Source organism: Salmo salar, chromosome 06 (assembly GCF_965601325.2).
Source record: "Salmo salar chromosome 06, fSalSal1, whole genome shotgun sequence".
NCBI lineage: Eukaryota > Metazoa > Chordata > Actinopteri > Salmoniformes > Salmonidae > Salmo > Salmo salar.
Window position 1 is genome coordinate 61,512,728 of NC_138296.1, and position 24,773 is coordinate 61,537,500.

The 24,773-nt window shown below is 42.2% G+C and overlaps 1 protein-coding gene across 2 annotated transcripts in view; it reads right to left on the reverse strand.

The window, feature by feature from the left end:
* Positions 1–896: 896 nt before the first annotated feature.
* The window catches only part of ube2j1 (ubiquitin-conjugating enzyme E2, J1), a 50,082-nt gene continuing 26,205 nt past the window's right edge, over positions 897–24,773 (reverse strand). Inside the window, exons 2-8 of one of the 2 annotated variants that reach the window (XM_014204702.3) lie at positions 11,394–11,467; positions 11,054–11,185; positions 10,310–10,394; positions 7,140–7,245; positions 4,312–4,438; positions 3,918–4,037; positions 897–2,311 (exon numbers count right to left, since the gene is read on the reverse strand). In XM_014204702.3, coding sequence (XP_014060177.1) covers positions 2,045–2,311; positions 3,918–4,037; positions 4,312–4,438; positions 7,140–7,245; positions 10,310–10,394; positions 11,054–11,185; positions 11,394–11,453 — 897 coding nt within the window. In that variant the 5' untranslated portion in view covers positions 11,454–11,467 and the 3' untranslated portion in view covers positions 897–2,044. 2 annotated transcript variants of the gene reach the window in all.

Below are 24,773 nucleotides of genomic sequence, written 5' to 3' on the forward strand. Positions count from 1 at the left end.
CAGGACCTATATAATAAGCGGTGTCAGAGGAAAGCCCATAAAATTGTCAGAGACTCCAGTCATAGACTGTTTTCTCTGCTACCGTACAGCAAGCGGTACCGGAACACCAAGTCTAGGACCAAAAGGTTGCTTAACAGCTTCGTAGTCACTTCACCCCTACCTACATGTACAAATCACCTCTGACCTGTACCCCCGCACACTGACTCGGTACCGGTACCCCCTGTATATAGCCTCGTTATTGTGTTCCTTTTTTATACTTTAGTTTATTTGGTAAATATTTTCTTAACTCTTTTTGCACTGCTGTAAGTAAGCATTTCACAGTAAGGTCAACATTTGTTGTATTTGGCGCATGTGACAAAGTTTGATTTGAAAATAGCTGTGCAGCGACACTCCCCATCCAACCTGACAGAGCTTGAGAAGATCTGCAAAGAATGGGAGAAACTCCCCTAATACAGGTGTGCCAAGCTTGAAGCGTCAAACCCAAGACTTGAAGCTTTAAATCGCTGCCGAAGGTGCTTCAACAAAGTACTGAGTAAAGGGTCTGAATACTTATATAAATGTGTCATTTAAGTAAATTTGCAATCATTTCTAAAAACCTGTTTTTGCTTTGTCATTATGTGGTATTGTGTGTAGATCAATGAGGGAAAAAAACTATTGAATACATTTTAGAATAAGGCTGAAATGTAACAAAATGTAAAAAGTCAAGGTCTGAATGCTTTCCGAATGCACTGTACATATTTTAGAGAAAACTTACTGGATGATGAAATCTGATCCTTTATGTGTACATGTGTTTCAACGCTCTCCAGATTACTTAATGGTTTGTGCGGAGATGGATAACTAAGTGTTACTTTCAGCCATCCGTCATGACACAGAAAGAAATAAGACCGACACACAAAGAAAAAAAAATTCCTAGGCATTTATTTTCTGATACAATGTTCAAACCTACTGTGTGTATGGTTCAAATACAGTCTGAAAAGATGGACAGATGTCTAAATTACATCTTGAGACATGAATCAAGCCGTCTTACATGTTTCAAACTTAGATAGGCCCTATTCTGGTAATTTTATTTGCCCTGAAGTAAAATGTGCACACAACATTTAAAATCGTTCCATTAGTCCCCAATCCCATTTCTTTTCAGGACTTCAAAAGATAGGCTATAGTCGTACAGTCTCTTATAATCTCCCTTTCCTTTAAGCTCATGAAATTGAGTGACAAGGAGTTGGCAAGAGAGCAGAAACAGACTGGCACTCAGGCTATAAGTATACTAGCTAGGTTGTATCTGCTATTGTAAAGTAGGAACAGCCAAAGCATTGGCTAGGCAGTCAGATATGTAAATGACATAACAGTTGAGCAGAAATTGTTAGCATCTTATCTGTATACAAAATGTTAACCATATTGCTTCCTTTTGCACAATTAAATAATAATTTGGAGACAAACAATTTAATAGCCTTCATTGTTTACATGTTATATGACACAGCATTGTCTTGTTTAAATATTGTGAGCAAATCAGCAATTGCTATGATAAACAGATGCCTGACAAATTAAAAAGGAGAGCTAGAGCAGACCTGGGTTCAAATCTTATTTGAAATAATTTCACATACATTATCTGTGGTTGCTTGAGCTTGCCTGGCTACATGTCCCAATATAATAACACCAAAACAAAAAACAACTGGCATCCCAGGCAGACTAGAGCAAAAACAAAGTATTTGAAAGATTTTAAAATAGTATTTGAACCCAGGTCTGATATAGTGCCTCTCCTCTGGGGAGGTTTGGATACAATACTCCCATTCTAAAAAATGTAGTACACTCTAGAGTCAATTCAAAGTAATAGAAGACACCTTGGGAGGTGTTGTGGTGGTGAGTCAACCCCGTCCTCCACAGGAATGCAAGTTACCCTCATTGTAAACCAAGCCCTCTTTGAAGCCCACGGTAAAGAGAAAGTCAGTTTGTTGCCAGCTAGGGTGTCAGGTCAGGTGATAGGAGGGGCGGTTGACTCACTCGACTCAGGGGGGTGGTGGGGCTGGGGAGGTTAAGGTTAGTTTTGTCACAGCTCGTAGTCAAACTTGTACTCGTTGGTCAGGTAGACCCTGCGGAAGATGAGGGCAGCCAGGAGCAGGGCGAGCACCACGATGAGCACCACAGAGCCCGCATGGCTGGTGTCCTGAGGAGGGTGGGGGGCGGCGGTGTGGGGGAAAGTGGGCCTGCTGGGGGGCTCTATCTGGTCTCTCTGTTGCTGCTGGGCCCGGCGCTGGTGGGTGCTGGGGGCTGGGGGACTCGTCTCCTCCTCACGGGGAGGTGGAGCCGCCTCGGCCTGCAGGGAGCACAGCATAGCATATTCAGGATCAGACAGTGGACCAACACACACACACACACACACACACACTTTGGGCCATCTTCCTAGAAGCACATCGGTTTTTCCCACCACCAAAGACATGGTGTTACTTCACAGCAAAACGTGTTTAATTCATGAGCTTCTCAGCAAATGTGCATATAACAGTTGGTTTTGGGAATAACACTTAAGTTGCAGCCATGAAAATACACTAAGGTCATAGCAACTAAAAAGGCTACCGTTGATTGTTTTGAAGGGAGAACAGTCTTACTTAAAGTTGCTTTAAAGGTGATGACTAAACAGAGAGCAATAGGGTACAGCTCAACCTCACTCCTCCTGGTTAGGGGATGGCTGCAGGCCAGGGAGGGCTGGCGAGCAGAGAGACAGACATTGGGACAGAGTAGGGAGCAGTGAACAACACGCTATAATCCTGCCTATATCACTCTGTTCAGTTTGACATAGGAAGAGCAAGGCAGACCGTGATGATGCAGTCAAGGTGTGGGATAACCACAGAACCAGAATGGTCCCTCTCCCGGCCCTCTCCCGGTTACGTCGGTCGTTTGTTACTGCATCCAGCAGCAGACGGTAAGTCGATTTTTTTGACTATCCCCGCTCTTTCTCTCCTACTCAGGTCAGTCCAGTTCAGAGGGATTGAATCCAAATCCACATAGACTTATGTATGAAGAAACATAATCCCTTCATTCATCTTCACCATGCTTGGAAACTGCAATCTCAAAAATCGCCATCATCATTTCCAAATAAATAATTATGCTATTAAATAACACATTATAACACTAGCTGTAAATCGTTGTCATAGGGGACTGCTAGAAAGTGGCATCATGCCTCACTGGCAGCGAGTTGGTGCACAGTGAAGAACCTGGAGGGCCAGAGAGCAGAGTGCTGCCTGCACCGTCATCATACAGTATGATTACCTCCCGAGCCATTAAACACATTGATTTAAAAAAAAAAAGTGCTGTTCACTGATTGAGTGACAGAGGCTGATGCAGCACAGTGGAGCCACGACATTACATAAAGCACTATGAGAGATTAGGGATCATTTACGGGGTAACAACGTTGCCATGTTCTCCCTTTTATACCCCATTCTGGAGCCTCGGGACACCCCCCCCGGGACACCCCCGCCACTCCTCTCATAAATAACTCTCATTTAATGGCTCGGGAATAATAACGACAACGTCGCCGGAGAAAACAGTCTTCGGGACGTCGTCTGCGACAAGGTGGCACAATTGTGTGCAACCATGCCAACTACGCAACCATACCAACCTCTTCTATAGCAAACACACAAATAATCCCCTAGTATAGCAAATATATTCAGTATGCAGTTGTTCCTCTGCCCACGTAGGTGGCAGAGATTGCTTATTAAAATGTGTGTAGGTGGGAGGTTTGTGGTGCAGGGTAATCTCATCCACCAGCCGGCTCGCTCTCACTTTCCAACTGTCTGTTTTCACAGTGCCTCAGAAATGGACTTGAATGGAACCCATGTCAGGAGCAGGAAAAAGTGCTGCTGGATTTTAATTGGCTGATTTCACAGTCCGTCACCAGCTACTATAACACTGATGGTGTTCCTCACCTGCTCAGCCTGGGCGTTCTCCTCTTCCTCCTGTCTCCCCGAGGAGGATGTCTCTCCCTGGGGTTCTGCGGGGGGCTCACTCTCTGCCCCTGTGCCCTCACTGCCCTGCCTGGACTCTGCCTGCAGAAACGAACACACAGTTGACGGTTGCTGTCACACACAATGTACTCCAGCTCTTGTCAGCGGGCTGAGACAATATTCCTTGGGTGCAAAGCCCTATCTTTGCTGTATGTGACTGCTTGACTGCACAAATGGGTTGAGACATGGAAACACGTGTTTCATCCAGTTCTGACATCTGGTAAAAGGTTTTGAAGAAAACTGACTCGACTAAAATGTAAATAAAACAACACCACACCGTGGCTGGGGTAGTATTGTGGCTGGTAGGCAGTTGTACCTTGAAGTTGATCTGCTGGGCAAGCGCTTGGTCCTCTTGGTCCTCTGGGCTGGGGTTTGTGGGGGAGGGAGCCAGGAGAGCTAAGTGCATGGAGCAGCCACAAGTCTCACAGCAGAAGTCCTGGGATCTGTCAGAGGGTCAGCGAGAGCCAGTTACGGACAAAAGAGTTTACATTGAATTTTCTTGGTTTTCCTGGAGTCAAATGGATTAATCTGACAAGCCGGGTAGAGAAAATGTGACTCAATATATAAACTCAGTTTATAAATGATGGGAAATAATTCACCCCAGCAGTCCTCTAGTAGGCAAAAGAGGGCCTGGATTTGTGTTCGTTTAGTATTTAGTACGATCTGCCCAGGCAGCAGCTACTCTTCCTGGGGTCCAAACAGGAATAAAACAATGCATCATATTAAAACAATAGCCTACATCATAAATAAAACATCATACAAGACATTGTACATGTGTATAATGCACATTGCTCCTATATTAGTAATGTACAATATAAAATGTACAATATTGCAATGTGTGTGTATGTATGTCTTTTCACAGTCTGTGTGGTTCCTTGAGGTGTTGTTTTATGTTTTTTGTTGTTGGGTTTTTTTCGGTCAAATTTTACTGCTAGTTTGAGTTACTCGAGGTGGAAGAGAGTTCCATGTAGTCATGGCTCTATATAGTACTGTGTGTTTCCTAGCCTCTGTTCTGGACTTGGGGACTGTGAAGAGACACCGGGTAGCATGTCTCGTATGGGTGTTTGAGCTGTGTGTTAGCTGTTTGAACAGATAGTTTGTGACTTCAACACGTCAATACATCGCACAAAGACAAGTAGTGATGCAGTCAATATCTCCTCTACTTTGAGCCAGGAGAGATTCCAACAGAACAGCTCCCACAATCTTATTATCCATGGAATATAACGTTGCGGATATAGTTCGGAATGACAATTTGTTCATGTTTTTTTCAGAGCCCCCATACCGCACAAAAAGGATGAGGAAATTAAATATCATTGGTTGGGGATAAGTTTCTCAAAAACAAGTAAAATAGCTATTAAAACTTTTTTTTAAGCGTCTGTACTCTTCTATAACATGCCATTTACATCAAATTCTCTGTTAACAATGTATTTTCATATTGAGGCAATGCAATTATAACAGTGTGGACTGCAAACATGTTCAACATGTTTAGCAAACATGGGGCAGGCTAACATTTGAATTGTAACAGACTAACATAACAGACTAACATTTGAATTGTAGTTGATGACAATGCAATACATAAAAGACCATAAATACACCACTTGAAGCAACCACATATTTAGCCTTGGCGCAAGGTCTGATTGACCAGTGAGGGGCCAAGCTTCGACACACACAACTTGTTTATTCATCAAAACCTAGCAATTTCACACCACCGTGCCCATAATTCCAGTTGCGAAAATAACAAATATTTCTGACACACCCTGAACCGAATCAATGACGCTACCACCAGCGCTAAGATTTACCATTGCGCTAGGTTTGTTAAAATAGAGCTCGGAGTCGTTTGGCTGGAGCTCCAAGTACAACAATAGCAAACTTAAGAGAAACTTCTTGGAGATTTGGTTAGTCAAAGATGACCCAGACAATTTGACAAGACGTATGGATTGAAACTCATTATGTGAAGAAAATATTCAACTGTGGCTTGGAGAGCGATATTGACAGTTACAATTCCATCAACGAAGTAAAGCATGACATCCCAAGAGTTGCTGTTCTTTCAATGTACTTCCCCCCCCAACCAAAATCATGCTTTAATAGGCAGAAAAGACAACCATCTGAAATGTTTTCCTCCTAACTTCTGCATTATTAACACTTGTCATTACAGCAGTCTGGGAGCCAGCAAAACTTCCCTATACGTTTACTTTTCTGTCAGGAAACAGAGCCAACTGAAAACTACGGATTATTCTCCTGTATCGCTGCTTCCTGCTGGGTGCCCCTGGCCCCGACGTTGACTGACAGCTTTCACAATTACCACAGGGCACGGAGACAACCAAGACGGGAGATCTGAATCAAAGCGAAGTTGCTCTCTCAGCCGCAGCCACGACAGCCTTTCGTGAAACGGGCCTTTCTTTCATCCGGAAGATAAATAGCCACGCAGGCAGGGTGTGCACTGGATATATTTATAGACAGGGATATGTTCCTGTGTCACATCTCATCTTCATGTGTTAATTAAACAGCCAGTTGTTAAAGACCCCTGTCCTGATATGTTAAATACAACAGACAGTCATCTGGGATGTGGTCCAAATAGCACCCGATTCCCTTGAGAGTGCACTACTTTGGACCAGAGCCCTTTAAAAAAAAAAAAAAAAAGGTAATAGGGTGCCATTTGGGACGCAAGCGCTGGACCCCTTGCTCTTTTGATACATCTCAAAGTCGGAGCTCGGTGCGAGTTTCTTCAGAGGGAGAGACCCGTAACAATGCGAGAAGAAGAGCATCAAGATGCCCAGACGTGTCAGCCAGAGACGCTTGCATAAGCATCGCTTTATGCTCAACTTTGTTGAGCAAATGCCTGCCAAACACCATATGTTCTGCATGTACAGCTAGTCCATCTAATTGTATGTAAAGCTAGTGCGTACCATACCAGTATCCAACATACATACATACAGGCCTAATGTGTGTATTGTGTAATGATGCGTATAAGGGTTAGGGACACATTGAAACAAAATGCAAACAGACATTTCACTCCAGACTGTTGTGAATCCCGGTTTCTCACTACATTGTTATCAGCACCACTCATCCATCCGTTAGTGCACACAGGGTAAATGCACTGGAAAGAGAGTAAACAGTGGAGAGCTCTAATCTATGTAATCTTACTTTTTGGCAAGGGCTCTCCTCTCCTCTGGGGTATAATCAAGAGATCCGATTGCACCCTCTCCTTTGGTTGGCATGAATCCGATTATAGCTATTAGTGCCGTTCTGACTGAAAGAGAAAAAAAAAGGGAGAAAAAAAAAGTTATGAAAGACAAAAAAAAAGAAAAAAATAACTCATACTGTCTGTCAACTCTTAACAGCAGAGGATAAGGTGAGTCGCTAAATCACACGAAATACCCCGGCACATTCTGTAAAGTTCGCCACTCATTTTACGTCTTGCGCTGCGGGAGGAATGCTTTGTCTTCTACTGCGTAAGCCTCGATTTACAGGACTTTCACACTCTGCAACTCCTCATATATCATTTCTCCAGCTGACATGACGGGACGCTTATAGCAACATGTTCAGGAGACAGAGAGAGCTTCTCTACATTTCAATGATATGGCTACTTTAAGGGGGGGGGGGGGGGGGGGGGGGGGTTCTCAGAGCACCTGGATGTTGAATTGATGCAGAGCTCAAAACCCATGGATGATTTGAATGAACTAACTGTTTTTTTTTTTTAAAGGCTAGAAAGGGTAAAGACCACAACACTTTCACACAAAAAAATGTAGGGTATAATAAACAGCAATGAAATCAAGTCTAAAACATCAGCAGCAGGCTAACGGGAGGCAGAAAATAGTGAGAAAAGAGCTAGAAGTAAAGAGAAGAGAGAGGTTAAGGAGGCTTGCTAACCAGATCATGATTTAGTTGAAGAATGCTCTCAAGGTGATAGTCTGAATTCTCTCTCCACAAATTATTAAAACCAGTGAGTGTAGGCTCGTGTACTGAAAACACGCATAAGCTAGGAATCAATGTGGCAGGCCCTACGGGCACACTGGTTGTGTCCCAAATAGAACCCTATTCCCTTAATAGTACTCTACTTTTGATCAGAGGCCTATGGGCACTATGAAGGGAATAGGGTGCTATACGGAACAAAAATATAAATGCAACATCTAAAGTGTTGGTCCCATGTTTCATGAGCTAAAATAAAAGATCCCAGAAATGTTCCATATGCACAAAACGCTCATCTGCGTGCTCATCGCCCTCACCAGGGTCTTGACCTGACTACAGTTCAGCGTCATAACCGACTTCAGTGGGCAAATGCTCACCTTCGATGGCCACTGGCATGCTGGAGAAGTGTGTTCTTCACAGATGAATCCCGGTTTTAAACTGTAACCGGGGCAGATGGCAGACCGTGTCTGGTGTTGTGTGGGCGAGCGGTTTTCTGATGTCAACGTTGTGAACAGAGTGCCCCATGGTGACGGTGGATTTATGGTATGGGCAGGCATAAGATACGGACAACGAACACAATTGCATTTTATCAATGGCAATTTGAATACACAGAGATACCGTGACGAGATCCTGAGGCCCATTGTATAATCGTGTCATTCATCCACCGCCATCACTTCATGTTTCAGCATAATAATGCACGGCCCCATGTTGCAAGGATCTGTACACAATTCCTGGATGCTGAAAAAGGCCCAGTTCTTCCATGGCCTGCATACTCACCAGACATGTCACCCATTGAGCATGTTTTGGATGCTCTGGATCGATGTGTATAACAGCGTGTTCCAGTTCCCACCAATATCCAGCAACTTTGGCACAGCCATTGAAGAGGAGTGGAACAACATTCAACAATCAATAGCCTGATCAACTCTATGCGAAGGAGAAGAGTCGCACTCCATGAGGCAAATGGTGGTAACACCAGATATTGACTGTTTTTTTGATCCACATCCCATTTTTTTAAGGTATCCGTGACCAACAGATGCATATCTCTATTCCCAGTCATGAGAAATCCATAGATTAGGGCCTAATGAAATTATTTCAATTGACTGATTTCCTTATATGAACTGTAATTCAGTAAAATCTTTGAAATTGTTTTGTTCAGTGTATTTGGGACCCAGTCTTTGAGATTCTACTGGAATTTATTATCCAGCTTTTCCACCACAGTGAGCTGATAATTCACCAGAGTGAACTTGTACTGGAGAGCTGAGACACCAAAAACCCAGCAGGGGAGGTCCAATCTCTGGGGCATGGCCTCATTGTTTTGCCATGTGACCCTGGAGGGCAAAATGGGGAGGTTGTCTGTCACAACCCGTTTGTCCACATGATTAAATTCTGTTATTAATTCCCTAACCCTTACTATGGACTAAGCTTTTTTTGGCTCATCCAAAATACCCCTAAAGTAATAGAAATAAACGCAGTGTGGGACATCTAGATTCTCCCATTGAATTCTATCTGATAACATTTTCATGCTTTTGGTACAGAGAGTAACATGAGGAGAATACTCAGAGAAAGGATGGCTTAATGGTGGTAATTGAAATCAGGCCAGAAAAGAATGGAAATATCCAACTTAAGGTACGAAGCAGATTGCCTGCTGCCAACACAGATTTTTGCGAGCGAATAAGACGTGCATGTCAAATCTATATTTGAAGTAAAACTTTATCTTATTTACTTTGTTCTGCTATGAAGGCTTCTTTTCAGCCGCTTCCAGTTTTGACTCCTTAAATTGTGGGAGAAAAGCCCAATGATAGAACAATGTAGAACAAAGTTGAGCAAAAAAAAAAAAAAAAAAACATTTGCATATCTGCCTTCATTTAAATTCAAACGAAAAGTCTTAAAGGAAAACTCCATCCAAAAACAATCTTTGGGTATTTGCATCATTAGTCCATTGTTGACATAGGCCCAAAATGTTTTGCTTGTCAGCAATCAAGTTTTCAAGATATGTAACATTCAAAATACAGAAATCATCCCGTATGCAAAACATTTTGGGAACTATATCAGCTATGTCTATTTCTTCCTGTTCGTACCTGCCAGGCAGAGAGCAAGTGAGTGGGGATGCTAGGCTAAGTTTTAGTGCAGCAGCTGGAGGAGTAGGGGGAACAGGCTAGAGGCTAGAGGAGGCCTATAGCTGTAGGTGTAACAGAGTTGGATTGGTAACTTGACTCTTATGCTTGAAATTTCTCTACTTGCACTACCGAACGGCTAGATTTTCGGTAGCGTAGTTGGCTAAGATGTTATCAAGCGGGCAGTCACGTGTGTTTGCGAGACAGAGGATCCGAAATCGAGTGCCAGTGCGGAAGGAAGCTATACTGTTAAAGCAGGCACAGTGACACCTGTTACACAGGGATACCTACTGCTCCAAGATGGCTGCCATGTCTCTGGGTGGTGACCGGAGATGCTCAGACAGATCTTCTTCCCCACCTCGAATCTCCCATTGGGCTGAAAAAGAAGCATAACTATAGAATTACATAGAGAACACATATAGAATATAGAGTAGAGATTTATAGGATTTCTATGATAGACAGCGATATGGTAATCAAGAGCCTATGACAACCTGGCTGAACAAGCAACAAGGAGACAGTGAAAACCGACAGAGAGGGGGGGGATGGTAGAGGGAGGCTGGGAGTGGTTGATGGGAGGGATGGGATGTTAAGAAAAAGATGTTAAGAAAAAGAAAGAGAGCGCCTTCCAAGAAAAACCTGCCAGCCTGAGCTGAGAAAATAAAAATAAAAAAAGAGACCGGGCATAAAGACTGTCACAACCTTTCGGATCCACTGGCTTTTATCAGCCTGTCACTGGTTCTTCGGGTTATTATTGGTGCATTACCACAGAACCATTCAAATCCTCTGTGACAGTGCAATGACCGTGCAAAGACAGCTAGGTCTTGTCCTGACAGTAGTGGCTCGGTGTGATGTAACCAGATGTGGCTGTTGGTTATGGCAAGATGTCTATATCTGTCCATCTTCCAGCCTTGATCATTTGATTAGCTGCCCTTCATCGTTACTTCAACTAACACATCATTGGCTGTGATTGATCGAGAGAGGGGGATATCTTCATAAGTGTGTGTGTGTATGAGTGTGTGTGTTTTGGGTGCTTACTGTGAGTAGAATGATGCTGGGGGGCTTCATGGGGTATTCCGGGGGCAGCACGATCCTGCCGTGGTAAACCCCACCGTCGAAATCCGAGTCAGGGGGTCCGCGGACAGAGAAGTGCCACTCAAACAGATTATCCTGCGAGTACACAACAAGTCAGTCAAATTAACACATTTCAATGATTGGTCCAGCTAGCTAGAGAACATCCTTCTCTATGTGTTTTGTGTGGGGTTGTTTGTTGATTTGTAAGAAACATATAGGGAAGCACACACACTATGTTGATAATGAGGAGGACAGGGATGTTTGTGGTGCTGATGAGCCCGAGTGAGTCCCAGGTGTGACTCACCTCCAGTGGCTGGGCGTGGTAGTGGTCTGTGGGGTCCCTCAGTTCAGCAGCCTCCTTCATCAGCCGCTTTACAGCTAGCACCGATCCGGCGAAGAGAACAACAAACAAACAAACAAACAAAACAAAACATCCCAGTAAGCCCCAGGTAAAACGACTAGCAGACATCCTCTCACTCTTTATCCCAGCAGACACAGAGTTTGCAGTTTACTTCCACTAGCATGTGATGTCACAGCTTCTCCAGCTGTCTTTCTACATCCCCATATCCATCCATAAACAGACACTACAGCAGGCTAAACTCCTGATTTCAGATGCACAGGGCTGGAAAGCACTTCAGCCTGGGCTGAGGGGAGGCTAACACAGACAGACTTGGCTCCACAAAGGTTACAGTGCTGACTCGAACCAGCCACTGCAACGCACACTGTCTGTCAAACCAGCTCAAACCTCTACGTTTATCGCCTTATGGGGTACTGTATTTTCCAGTGGAAAAAAGTATTTATTCCATTCTATTTTTATTTTTTGTGTTTGCTTTATCATGGGCTGGAGCTCTTTATATGACTAAATTAACTAAATGACTATCGCCCTGTATCACTCACTTCTGTCATCATGAAGCGCTTTGAGAGACTAGTCAATGATCACATCACCTCCACCCTACCCGTCACCCTAGACCCACTTCAATTTGCTACCGCCCCAACAGGTCCACAGACGATGCAATCGCCATCACACTGCCCTATCCCATCTGGACAAGAGGAATACCTATGTAAGAATGCTGTTCATTTCCTACAGCTCAGCATTCAACACCATAGTACCCTCCAAACTTATCATTAAGCTTGAGTCCCTGGGTCTTGACACCACCCTGTGCAATTGGGTTCTGGTGGTGAAGGTAGGAAACATCTCCACTCCGCTGATCCTCAACACTGGGGCCCCACAAGGGTGCGTGCTCAGCCCCCGCCTGTACTCCAGGTTCACCCACGACTGCGTGGCCATGTACGCCTCCAACTCAATCATCAAGTTTGCAGACGACACAACAGTATTAGGCTTGATTACCAACAACGACGAGACAGCCTACAGGGAGGAGGTGAGGGCACTCGGAGTGTGATGTCAGGAAAATAACTTCTCACTCAACGTCAGCAAAACAAAAGAGATGATCGTGGACTTCAGGAAAACAGCAAAGGGAGCACCCCCCTATCCACAGATGGTATGGTACAGCAGTGGAGAAGGTGGAAAGTTTTAAGTTCCTCGGTGTACATATCACCGACAAACTGAAATGGTCCACACACACACACAGACAGTGTGGTGAAGGCACAACAGCACCTCTTCAACCTCAGGAGGCTGAAAAAATGTGGCTTGTCACCGAAAACCCTGGTAATCAATCAGATTTGATGATTTGACATTGTGTGGTGTTGAGTGTGTTAATTACTGTTCATCTATGTCTGCCAAAAATCATTACAAATAATACAAGGATTGTGCCATTCAGCAGGTGTCCATTCAAATGTCAACACAAATCCAGCTTTGGATGAGTTAAAAATCTCTATGAGAGACTGAAAACCCATCAGCTGCAAATGAGTAGCCTAGGCTATATGACGAGACTGCCTGGCTTGGAAACAGGAATCACGCGCGATGCCAAATTTGTGCAAGCTAAACTCCATGTAACTAGGGCTCATGGAAGAGGAAGAAAACACGTTCGTATAGCAGTAGGGTCAAGCAGTAAAGCCAGGGTCAGCGTCAGACATGATATGCTCTCAACAGCTGAAAACATCTGTATTAACCCCTATGACATGAAGGTTGACGCCTCCGGACTGTGTTGATCTGGACCAGTCCCTTTTATACAGATGATGTTTGCAATACGGCTCTATAACCATAAAGGACACATTCTCCTTGATTTAATGACCAGCAGCCTTATTACACCTCTGCTGCTGGTCAAGACTGATTGGCAGGAAGTGAACTAGGACATTTTGATGACCACATGTCACATCAGGACATACTGGGTGTTTCTCAATATGCATACTAACGTGCTCCACACTCTCATGCTCCAAGTGCATTCTCCGACAACGTTCTCTTGAGTACGTTCTTGTGAGGACGAGAGGGTGGAGATTGCATAACATTTGAGAAGCACTCGCACTCCCCCTACTGTATTACCTCACACTACTCCTCCCCATTCACTGAACCTTCTTTCAGCCAGGACAACGGAAACAATAGACGAAACAAGACACACACAAAGTAAACGTTTTACTTCATAACTATCAGCTAGCTAGCTATATGTGAATCGTAATAATGTAGCTAACCAGATAGGTTAACAGGCAAAAATGACCTAAAATTAATATTATGCAAGGTAGATGTCCATTCTTCATGGCTATCTGGCTAGCTACAATAGCTAACAGTAGAAGCTAGCCAGTTAGCCTAATTGACTTATTATGGGCTTGCGGTCTACGGTACATAGGCAGGTAAACATGCCAAAATTAACACAGCATGTATTTATTAACGTATCAAGATGTAATATGTTGCCTGACTACAATATTCTGTGTGAATACGTAACATTTCATTCTGAAGTCGGAGTGTATTTTCTCTCGCTTCAGCTCAAATAATGGCCGCCATTGATTCCAAGAAATGTTGCATAATTTATTGCGTGGTCGAGTCATATTTCTTTCCACACTTTGTATCGATGCATGCTTCAAAATATGTAAAACTGAGTACGCAGTCGAGAAGTGCCCTCCATGCTCTGTTCGCATACTTTGATTTGGACCCTCCCGTGCTCCAATTTGCGTGCTCGGAGCCTTGAACCTGCTCCTCGAATGAGCTTTAAGGTTTTTTTTAAAGGAATTGAGGAAAAAGGGACAGAAGAAGCAAAGATTTGACAGCTAGTAATGTTTTTCAGACCCCTGTGTGACTGTAGGGCAGAGAGCAGGGGAAGGAAAGCAGTTTAAGGCAGTGGAACAGAGGCTCTGACATCACACCTCCCAGGGCACGTGTTCCAGATCTGATCCCGCCTCTGGCCAGACACTCTAAAGATGTAACTATCTGTACCATTCTGTAATCCTGCACTGCAAAGATAAGAAAAATGAAGGAAAGTCTGTGTGTGTGTGTGTGTGTGTGTGTGTGTGAGTGATAAGAATGCACTGATTAAACCCCCCCTCTCGCTCCTTCACGTGTTTACTCACAGACAACAGGGTCACAGACGGTAGGAAGTAGGAACCCAAATCAAGTTGAGCTTCCTGAACATTTTTTGGGGTGTAAACACAAGATGAGATTAATCACAAGAGGTTGACGACATAGAGCTGGGATGATAAACCGAACATTACCGACACAGACCATATACCAATCACTTATCGTAATGAAGGACATCAGCAAAATTATTGCAATAAGCAGCCTATACTAGAAAAATGTGAAATTAAATACATTTGCTAATATGGGTGATTGTTAATGGGACAATTGATGGCTCCAACTGTCAAACTAGTAGTAGAAGTTAAAGGATAACAAAAAAATAACTGAGGTGCACAATAATGTTAATAAACGTAGAATGCTATTTATCATTATCGCATCAATTCAGGCAATTTATCACGATATGGATTTGTCTCTCTCTCCCAACTTTATTACATGCTAATAAGTACATAAGACTATCAATAACCACTTGATGGTTTGCATGAAACCTTTCAGTGAGGGAATAACATGACAGTTGACAGTGTAACCAAAGCAATGGGGGAAATCATATTTTCCAAAGAGAATTACTGTCCTGAGAAATCTCTTTTTACATCCAGATGTCAGCTTAGTGATGCCAATGGTTTCTATTGACACTTTAAAATCAAGCTTAGAAGTCATCTTGTAGAATACACCAACAGATGCATTTCCGTCTACAATCAACATTGGAGAAACAATCCTTAACTACAGCTTGGAAATCTGTAATAAAAAAACAATAGATACTAAGCTTCAACAGAAAGCAGCACAGTACAACAAAGCTGTCAGTGTTGGAGACTACACTGGAATAAAAGTTTAACAGTAGAATTGGAATAACATTTATTTAAAAACAACTTGAACCCCTTTATAAAGGAAATATAATATTCTGTGGAATTGTGCAATAGGTTGTTTTAGGTTGTCCCCTCTTTATTACCACAGGCTTTTGCCGAATCCTAAAAGTGTCTCCCGGGCAGCAATTAAAATATGTTGCATTCTTATCAAATTTGAATACATTTACACAGTGCGTAACGAGCTTGTACTGTCCTTGTACAGTACATACAGTTGAAGTCGTAAGTTTACATACACTTAGGTTGGAGTCATTAAAACACATTTTTCAACCACCACAAATTTCTTGTTAAACTTCTTAAGGCTATGGGGCAGTATTCGGAAGTTTGGATGACTGAGGTGCCCAAAGTAAACTGCCTGTTACTCAGGCCTAGAAGATAGGATATGCATATGCATGGTAGTATTGGATAGAAAACACTAATGTTTCTAAAACGGTTAAAATAATGTCTGAGTATAACAGAACTTATTTGGCAGGCGAAACCCCGAGGACAATCCATCCAGGATATTTTTTGTTGTTGAGGTCATTGGATTTTCCAATGCTTTTCTATGGGAAAGTCTGATTATTAGGACCCAGATTGCAGTTCCTATGGCTTCCACTAGATGTCAACAGTCTTTAGAAATTGTTCAATGTTTTTTTTGTTGGAAAAATGAAGAAGTATTCGTATTCTTTCTAAGTGTCACTCAGAAGGACTCTAGTGTTTTGGTGCACGTGAATGAGAGCACTCTCCTCGTTGTTTTTCTCCGGTATTGGAAACAGTTTATTCCGTCTTAAGTTTTATCGATTATTTACATATTAGGGTACCGGAGGTTGGATTAGAAACGTTGTTTGAAATATTTGGACCAAGTTTACAGGTAACTTATTAGATCCTTTGTAGGCATGTTGGAACAGGTGTATTTCTGAATGAAACACACCAAATAAACAGACATTTTTGGGATATAAAAGGACTTTATCGAACAAAACGACCATTCATTGTGTAACTCGGACCGTTGGGATTGCAAAAAGATGAAGATCTTCACAGGTAAGCGATTTATTTTAATCGCTATGTCTGACTTTCGTGATGCATCTGCTTGGTTGGAAAATGTTTTTCATGCTTTTGTATGCGGGGCGCTGTCCTCAGATAATCGCATGGTATGCTTTAGCTGTAAAGCCTGTTTGAAATCTGACAAAGTGGCTGGATTAACAAGAAGTTAAGCTTTTAAATGATGTAAGACACTTGTATCTTCATGAATGTTTAATATTACGAATTGAGTATTTTTTAATTCAAATCAATCCCGTTAACGGGATTCTAGTCATAAGGGATCCCTAAGAGGTTTTAACAAACTATAGTTTTGGCAAGTCGGTGAGAACATCTACTTTGTGCATGACAAGTCATTTTTCCAACAATTGTTTACAGACAGATTATTTCACTTAATCACAATTCCAGTGGGTCAGAAGTTTACATACACTAAGTTGACTGTGCCTTTAAACAGCTTGGAAAATTCCAGAAAATGATGTCATGGCTTTAGAAGCTTCTGATAGGCTAATTGATATAATTTGAGTCAATTGGAGGTGTACCTGTGGATGTATTTCAAGGCCTACCTTCAAACCCAGTGCCTCTTTGCTTGACATCATTGTTAAATCAAAAGAAATCAGCCAAGACCTCAGAAAAAGAATTGTAGACCTCCACAAGTCTGGTTTATCATTGGGAACAATTTCCAAATGCCTGAAGGTACCATGTTCATCTGTACAAACAATAGTACGCAAGTATAAACACCATGGGACCACGCAGCCGTCATACCGCTCAGGAAGGAGACACGTTCTGTCTCCTAGAGATGAATGTACTTTGGTGCGAAAAGCGCAAATCAATCCCAGAATAACAGCAAAAGACCTTGTGAAGATGCTGGAGGAAACAGGTGCAAAAGTATCTATATCCACAGTAAAACAAGTCCTATATCGACATAACCTGAAAGGCCGCTCAGCAAGGAAGAAGCCACTGCTCCAAAACCACCATAAAAAAGCCAGACTACGGTTTGCAACTGCACATGGGGACAAAGATCGTACTTTTTGGAGAAATGTCCACAGGTCTGATGAAACAAAAATAGAGCTGTTTGGCCATAATGACCATTGTTATGTTTTAAGGAAAAAGGGGGAGGCTTGCAATCCAAAGAACACCATCCTAACCGTGAAGCAAGGGGGTGGCAGCATCATGTTGTGGGGGTGCTTTGCTGCAGGAGGGACTGGCGCACTTCTCAAAATAGATGGCATCATGAGGAGGAAAATTATGTGGATATATTGAAGCAACATCTCAAGACATCAGTCAGGAAGTTAAAGCTTGGTCGCAAATGGGTCTTCCAAATGGACAATGACCCCAAGCATACTTCCAAAGTTGTGGCAAAATAGCTTAAGGACAACAAAGTCAAGGTATTGGAGTGGCCATCACAAAGCCCTGACAACAACCCTATAGAAAATGTGTGGGCAGAACGGAAAAAGCATGCCTACAAACATGAGTCGGTTACACCAGCTCTGTCAGGAGGAATGGGCCAAAATTCACCCAACTTATTGTGGGAAGCTTGTGGAAGGCTACACAAAACGTTTGACCCAAGTTAACCTGTTATGGCTAGGGGGCAGTATTTTCACGGCTGGATAAAAAACGTACCCGATTTAACCTTATTATTAGTCCTGCCCAGAAACTAGAATATGCATATAATTATTAGCTTTGGATAGAAAACACTCCAAAGTTTCTAAAAAACTGTTTGAATGGTGTCTGTGAGTATAACAGAACTCATTTGGCAGGCCAAAACGTGAGAAGATTCTGTACAGGAAGTACCCTGTCTGACCATTTCTTGAACTTCTTTGCCATCTCTATCCATTACAAAGGATCTCTGCTCTAACGCGACACTTCCTACGATTCACATGGTCTCTCAGAGCCCGGGAAAAAGCTGAATGACGTAATTCAAAGCCCTGGCTGAAACACACGAGCGCTTTTGCTAAGTGGTCTATCAGAGGACAAAGGGCTTAGGCGCGTGCACTGGCCGCCCCCGTCTTTCTGTTTTTCCCTCTATTTACCGAAACACAGATTCCCGGTCGGAATATTATCGCTTTTTTACGAGAAAAATTGCATAAAAATTGATTTTAAACAGCGGTTGACATGCTTCGAAGTACGGTAATGAAATATTTAGAAATCTTTTGTCACGAAATGCGCCATGCGCGTGACCCTTATTTACCATTCGGATAGTGTCTAGAACGCACGAACAAAACGCCGCTATTTGGATATAACAATGGATTATTTTGGACCAAACCAACATTTGTTATTGAAGTAGAAGTCCTGGGAGTGCATTCTGACGAAGAACAGGAAAGGTAATCAAACTTTTCTAATAGTAAATCTGATATTTGTGAGTGCTAAACTTGGTGGGTGTCTAAATAGCTAGCCCTGTGATGCCGGGCTATCTACTGAGAATATTGTAAAATGTGCTTTCACCGAAAAGCTATTTTAAAAATCGGACATATCGAGTGCATAGAGGAGTTCTGTATCTATAATTCTTAAAATAATCGTTATGCTTTTTGTGAACGTTTATCGTGAGTAATTTAGTAAATTCACCGAAGGTTTGCGGGGGGTATGCTAGTTCTGAACGTCACATGCTAATGTAAAAAAGCTGGTTTTTGATATAAATATGAACTTGATTGAACAAAACATGCATGCATTGTATAACAATGTCCTAGGGTTGTCATCTGATGAAGATCATCAAAGGTTAGTGCTGCATTTAGCTGTGGTTTTGTTTTTTGTGACATTATATGCTAGCTTGAAAAATGGGTAGTCTGATTATTTCTGGCTGGGTACTCTGCTGACATAATCTAATGTTTTGCTTTCGCTGTAAAGCCTTTTTGAACTCGGACAGTGTGGTTAGATTAACGAGAGTCTTGTCTTTAAAATGCTGTAAAATAGTCATATGTTTGAAAAATGGAAGTTTTCAGATTTTAGAGGAATTTGTATTTCGCGCCACGCCCATCATTGGATATTGGAGCAGGTGTTCCGCTAGCGGAACGTCTAGATGTAAGAGGTTAAACCATTTAAAGGCAATGCTACCAAATACTAATTGAGTGTATGTAAACTTCTGACCTACTGGGAATGTGATGAAAGAAATAAAAGCTGAAATCAATCACTCCACTATTATTCTGACATTTCACATTCTTAAAATAAAGTGGTGATCCTAACTGACCTAAGACAGGGAATTCTTACTAGGATTAAATGTCAGGAATTGTGAAAAACTGAGTTTAAATGTATTTGGCTAAGGTGCATGTAAACTTCTGACTTCAAATGTATGTGACTTGTTTCAGGAAACTATGGCATATGTCACACGTCACTACTTCACAGGAGCAGCATGTAAACGTAAAAAAAAGCCTAGTTGGTTTAGCCATGGAAAAAGACAGGAACCTTCCCACTAGCCATGATTGGCTGAGATAATGTAAACCATTTGCATTGCTAGTTATAGCCTAATGTTAGCTACTTAATATTTAACCTAGCTTGTTAGCTTTAGCTACCTGCAGATTCATACTACAGCTATGACAATGTTTGTATTGGTAGTAGTATGAGTTGGGGTTATGCCGGTTCATTGTTTAGCTAGCTAGCTAGCTACATGTCTAAACAAAAGACTCCACCTCGGCCGGATTATTACATGACCCATAAAATTAGCAGGTGTGTCTGGGGGTGATTACGGCCATCTATTGTATTTCATGAACGTGTACATGTCTAGACAATAGTGACCCATCCTCTTAGTTAGATGTGGGTGAGGGGTGGTTATAGCATTTCCTTCACATGACCCATCAATTTAGACAAGTGTGTCAGGTAAGCGTCATCTACTAACGATAAAAATATTTTTATCTGGACACTTTGTTTTTGATATTGCTACTATGCAAGTACTATCACTGTACCATTTACACCTTCTGTATCCTGTGCTTGTGACAAATAAACTTTGATTTTATTTGATATAGCGTGTGTTTACCACATGGCCTCACATGTGAATCCTTAACCTGTTGGGGGGTAGGGGGCAGTATTGACACGGCCGGATAAAAAACGTACCCAATTTAATCTGGTTACTACTCCTGCCCAGTAACTAGAATATGCATATAATTATTGGCTTTGGATAGAAAACACCCTAAAGTTTCTAAAACTGTTTGAATGGTGTCTGTGAGTATAACAGAACTCTTATGGCAGGCAAAAACCTGAGAAGATTCCTTACAGGAAGTGCCCTCTCTGACAAGATCTTGTTCTTCTTGTCTCTGTTTATTGAAGACTGAGGATCTTTGCTGTAACGTGACACTTCCTACGGCTCCCATAGGCTCTCAGAGCCCGGGAAAAAGCTGAATGATATCGAGGCAGCCCCAGGCTGAAACACATTATCGCTTTTGGCAAGTGGCCGATCAGAGGACAATGGGCTTAGGCGCGTGCACGAGTCGACCCCGTGCTTTATTTTCTTTCGTCTTTTTACCTAAACGCAGATTCCCGGTCAGGAATATTATCGCTTTTTCACGAGAAAAGTGGCATAAAAATTGATTTTAAACAGCGGTTGACATGCTTCGAAGTACGGTAATGGAATATTTAGAATTTTTTTGTCACGAAATGCGCCGTGCTCGTCACCCTTCTTTACCATTTCGGATAGTGTCTTGAACGCACGAACAAAACGCCGCTATTTGGATATAACAATGGATTATTTGGGACCAAAGCAACATTTGTTATTGAAGTAGAAGTCCTGGGAGTGCATTCTGACGAAGAACACCTAAGGTAATCAAACTTTTCTAATAGTAAATCGGATTTTGGTGAAGGCTAAACTTGCCGGGTGTCTAAATAGCTAGCCCTGTGATGCCGGGCTATCTACTTAGAATATTGCAAAATGTGCTTTCACCGAAAAGCTATTTTAAAATCGGACATATCGAGTGCATAGAGGAGTTCTGTATCTATAATTCTTAAAATAATTGTTATGCTTTTTGTGAACGTTTATCGTGAGTAATTTAGTAAATTGTTAGTAAATTCCCCGGAAGTTTGCGGGGGGTATGCTAGTTCTGAACGTCACATGCTAATGTAAAAAGCTGTTTTTTGATATAAATATGAACTTGATTGAACAAAACATGCATGTATTGTATAACATAATGTCCTAGGTGTGTCATCTGATGAAGATCATCAAAGGTTAGTGCTGCATTTAGCTGTCTTCTGGGTTGTGACATTATATGCTAGCTTGAAAAATGGGTGTCTGATTATTTCTGGCTTGGTACTCTGCTGACATAATATAATGTTTTGCTGTCGTTGTAAAGCCTTTTTGAAATCGGACAGTGTGGTTAGATTAACGAGAGTCTTGTCTTTAAATAGCTGTAAAATAGTCATATGTTTGAGAAATTGAAGTAATAGGATTTTTAAGGTATTTGAAAATCGCGCCACAGGATTCAACTGGCTGTTACGTAGGTGGGACGAATTCGTCCCGCCTGCCCTAGAGAGGTTAAGAGGGTGTGAACGATCCTGAATGGGTGTAGACAAAGAAGAGCTCTCCAGCAGGTGTACCAAAACATTCAAGTGCCATTTTCTCAAAAGTAGGGTTACTTTCAAAGCAGAATTACTTTCCCATTGTTCCTCAACTGCAGTGTATGATATACCATTTTCTAGCTGTCTCTACTTTTATCTGATGTAAAAAACACAACTTCAAATTTTGCTACATAAGACCGAATCGAGGCGGTCGGTCACATATTCACCAAAGACTGTAGGGAGCCAAGAGGTCATTGTAGAAAATAGTCTATATGGTTTGCACAGTATAGTGGAATGTGTGTGTTAGTGTGTGTACGAACTACAACCTCCTCCCTAACGCACTGATGCATTTGGCCCACAGAAACCCTGGACCAGAAGAGTCAGCAAGGGCGATGCGTGGTGTAAGTTGCCCTGACAGCCACTGAGTTTTAACACTGTCCAAACTGGAGCATGACTGCCCAGCAGGCCTTCACACAACAAGCCTGCAGAGCTATCAACTCTTCCTTTCTCTCTCCCCAGGAGCAACAGATGATGCATTCACACACTGAAGGAGCTACTGCAGAGGAGGAGGACCATGTGTACAAATCCCTGGAGTGTGCTTATGAGCAGAAAACTGTCTTTCCTGGTCTAAAAATAACAAGTGAGGGAGTCTATATGCTACGTGTGGATATAGTTTTAATGGTTGTAACCATATTTAAGTTGATACCTCTCCTGTTGTGCGGTGGCAGACAAAATCTTACACTTGGGACTTCTTTTAGGGTTCCCGAGTGGCACAGTGGTCTAAGGCACTGCATCTTAGTGCTAGAGGCGTCACTACAGACCCTGGTTCAATTCCAGGCTGTATCAATCCGGCTGTGATTGGGAGTCCCATAGGGCAGCGCATAATTGACCCAGCGTCGTCCTGGTTATGGTTTGTCCAGGGTATGTCGTCATTGTAAATATGAATTTGTTCTTAACTGACTTGCCTAGTTAATAAAGGTTAAATAAAAAAAATACAAATAAGTGGTTGAGCGGTGGGAAAGGTGAGATATGGTATAGAGAGACGGGCAGGGCAGGCTTGCTAAGTTAGAGCCACTTGGAGTGTCTCAGCTCCACAGCTCCATGTCTCATCCAGCCTGAATACAAAGCTCCAAGCTTTGATAGCAGTGCCAATGGCGGCTCAGACACTGTCTGTGCCACTAAACCCTCCAATCATGGGCCTGATCCCTGGGCCATGGCAGCTGTCAACAGTAGCTTGTCCCAGATCTCATTGGGTAATATGGGTCCCCCCTCCAACTCCCACATAGTGGTTGTCTCTCTCAGCAGCTGGCTGAATCATTTTGTGAGCGTTTTTCAGAAACACCCCACTATTGGTTAACCAGGGTTGATTCAGTAGGCTGGTGCGATGAGCAGTCACTATGAAAATACTGTATACTGAGGGGTTTAAATTGGGATTTGATTTGACTAATCAAAACAGGGTTTTGTAGGGTTGATTTCCAGATTAAACACTAGCACAGTGTGGTCTGCTTGTGTGGGCACACCACCCCTTCTGTGATGATTATCTAGATGAGACAGCTGTTGGGCATTTCCATGTAAAGGACCCATGAGCACCAACGTGAAGTCTATAGAAGCATGTCAAATCTGGTGTTAAATAAAAGCTAACAGTCCATCTTTTTTAGATATAAAGACACACACAGTGCTTTCAGAAAGTATTCGTACCCCTTGACTTATTCCACATTTTGTTGTGTTACAGCTTGAATTCAAAATGGATTAAATCGATTTTTTTCCCCCTCACCCATCTACACACAATACGCCACAAAGTGAAAACATGTTTTTAGAAATGTTTGCAAATTTATTGAAAATAAAATACAGAAATCTCTCATAAAATAAGTATTCACACCCAAGTCAATACATCACCTTTGTTAGTATCACCTTTGGCAGCAATTACAGCTGTGAGTCTTTCTGGGTAAGTCTCTTAAGCAGTGTTCACATTGGCAGTTTGAAGTGACTCACTTCATTTTTTGGGGCATTTCTGATTTGAATTTGTTCTTTTTCCTGCCGTCTGAACAGCCAAGAAGCACATGGAATCGGATATTTCAAGCCACCTTCGTAGGTCGTTTGAAGTCATATACAAATCTGATTCCTAGCCATGTGACTTGCGTCTAAATGGTCAAATCTGTTTTATTTGCCCTCAAGTGGTTTTTAGACTGTTATTTGGCATATCTTGTTGCTTGCTAGCTACTCTGTTGACAGTTTGCCAAGAACGTGTATGTGGTAGCCAACTAGCTTGCTAATTGTTTACAAACAAATTAGTGAATGTGCCAGAAAGCTAAACAGCTACTTAGTTGACTGCTGTGGCTAGCCAAAAAGGACTTGTTTTGAAAATTGGATAACCTTATCCTTTGAAGCTTTAAAAGTGTTCTTACACTATGATTTGGAACCTTCAAAGCAACTGGGAAACGTCCATGGCAGGTATTGTTGTCACCTTAACTTCTGATTGATAGAAAGCACGAGCACCACCAATCAGCCTACATCACTGCACACACACCCGTCGTTACCATGACAACTAACGTAACCATGTCAGAAAATGACTGCCGTCTGAACACACAAATCCGATTTGGTCACTTGCAACTCGGACATTCGATATTCAAAAACAAAACTGATTTGAGCATTAAGGCATGCAATGTGAACAAGGTTTTAGAGTTTTGCACACCTGGATTGAACAATATTTGCACATTCATAAAAAAAAAATATTTTAACTCTGTCAAGTTGGAGGTTGATCATTGCTAGACAGCCATTTTCAAGTCTTGCCATAGATTTTCAATCAGATTTAAGTCAAAACTGTAACTAGGCCACTCAGGAACATTCCATGTTGTCGTGGTAAGCAACTTCAGTG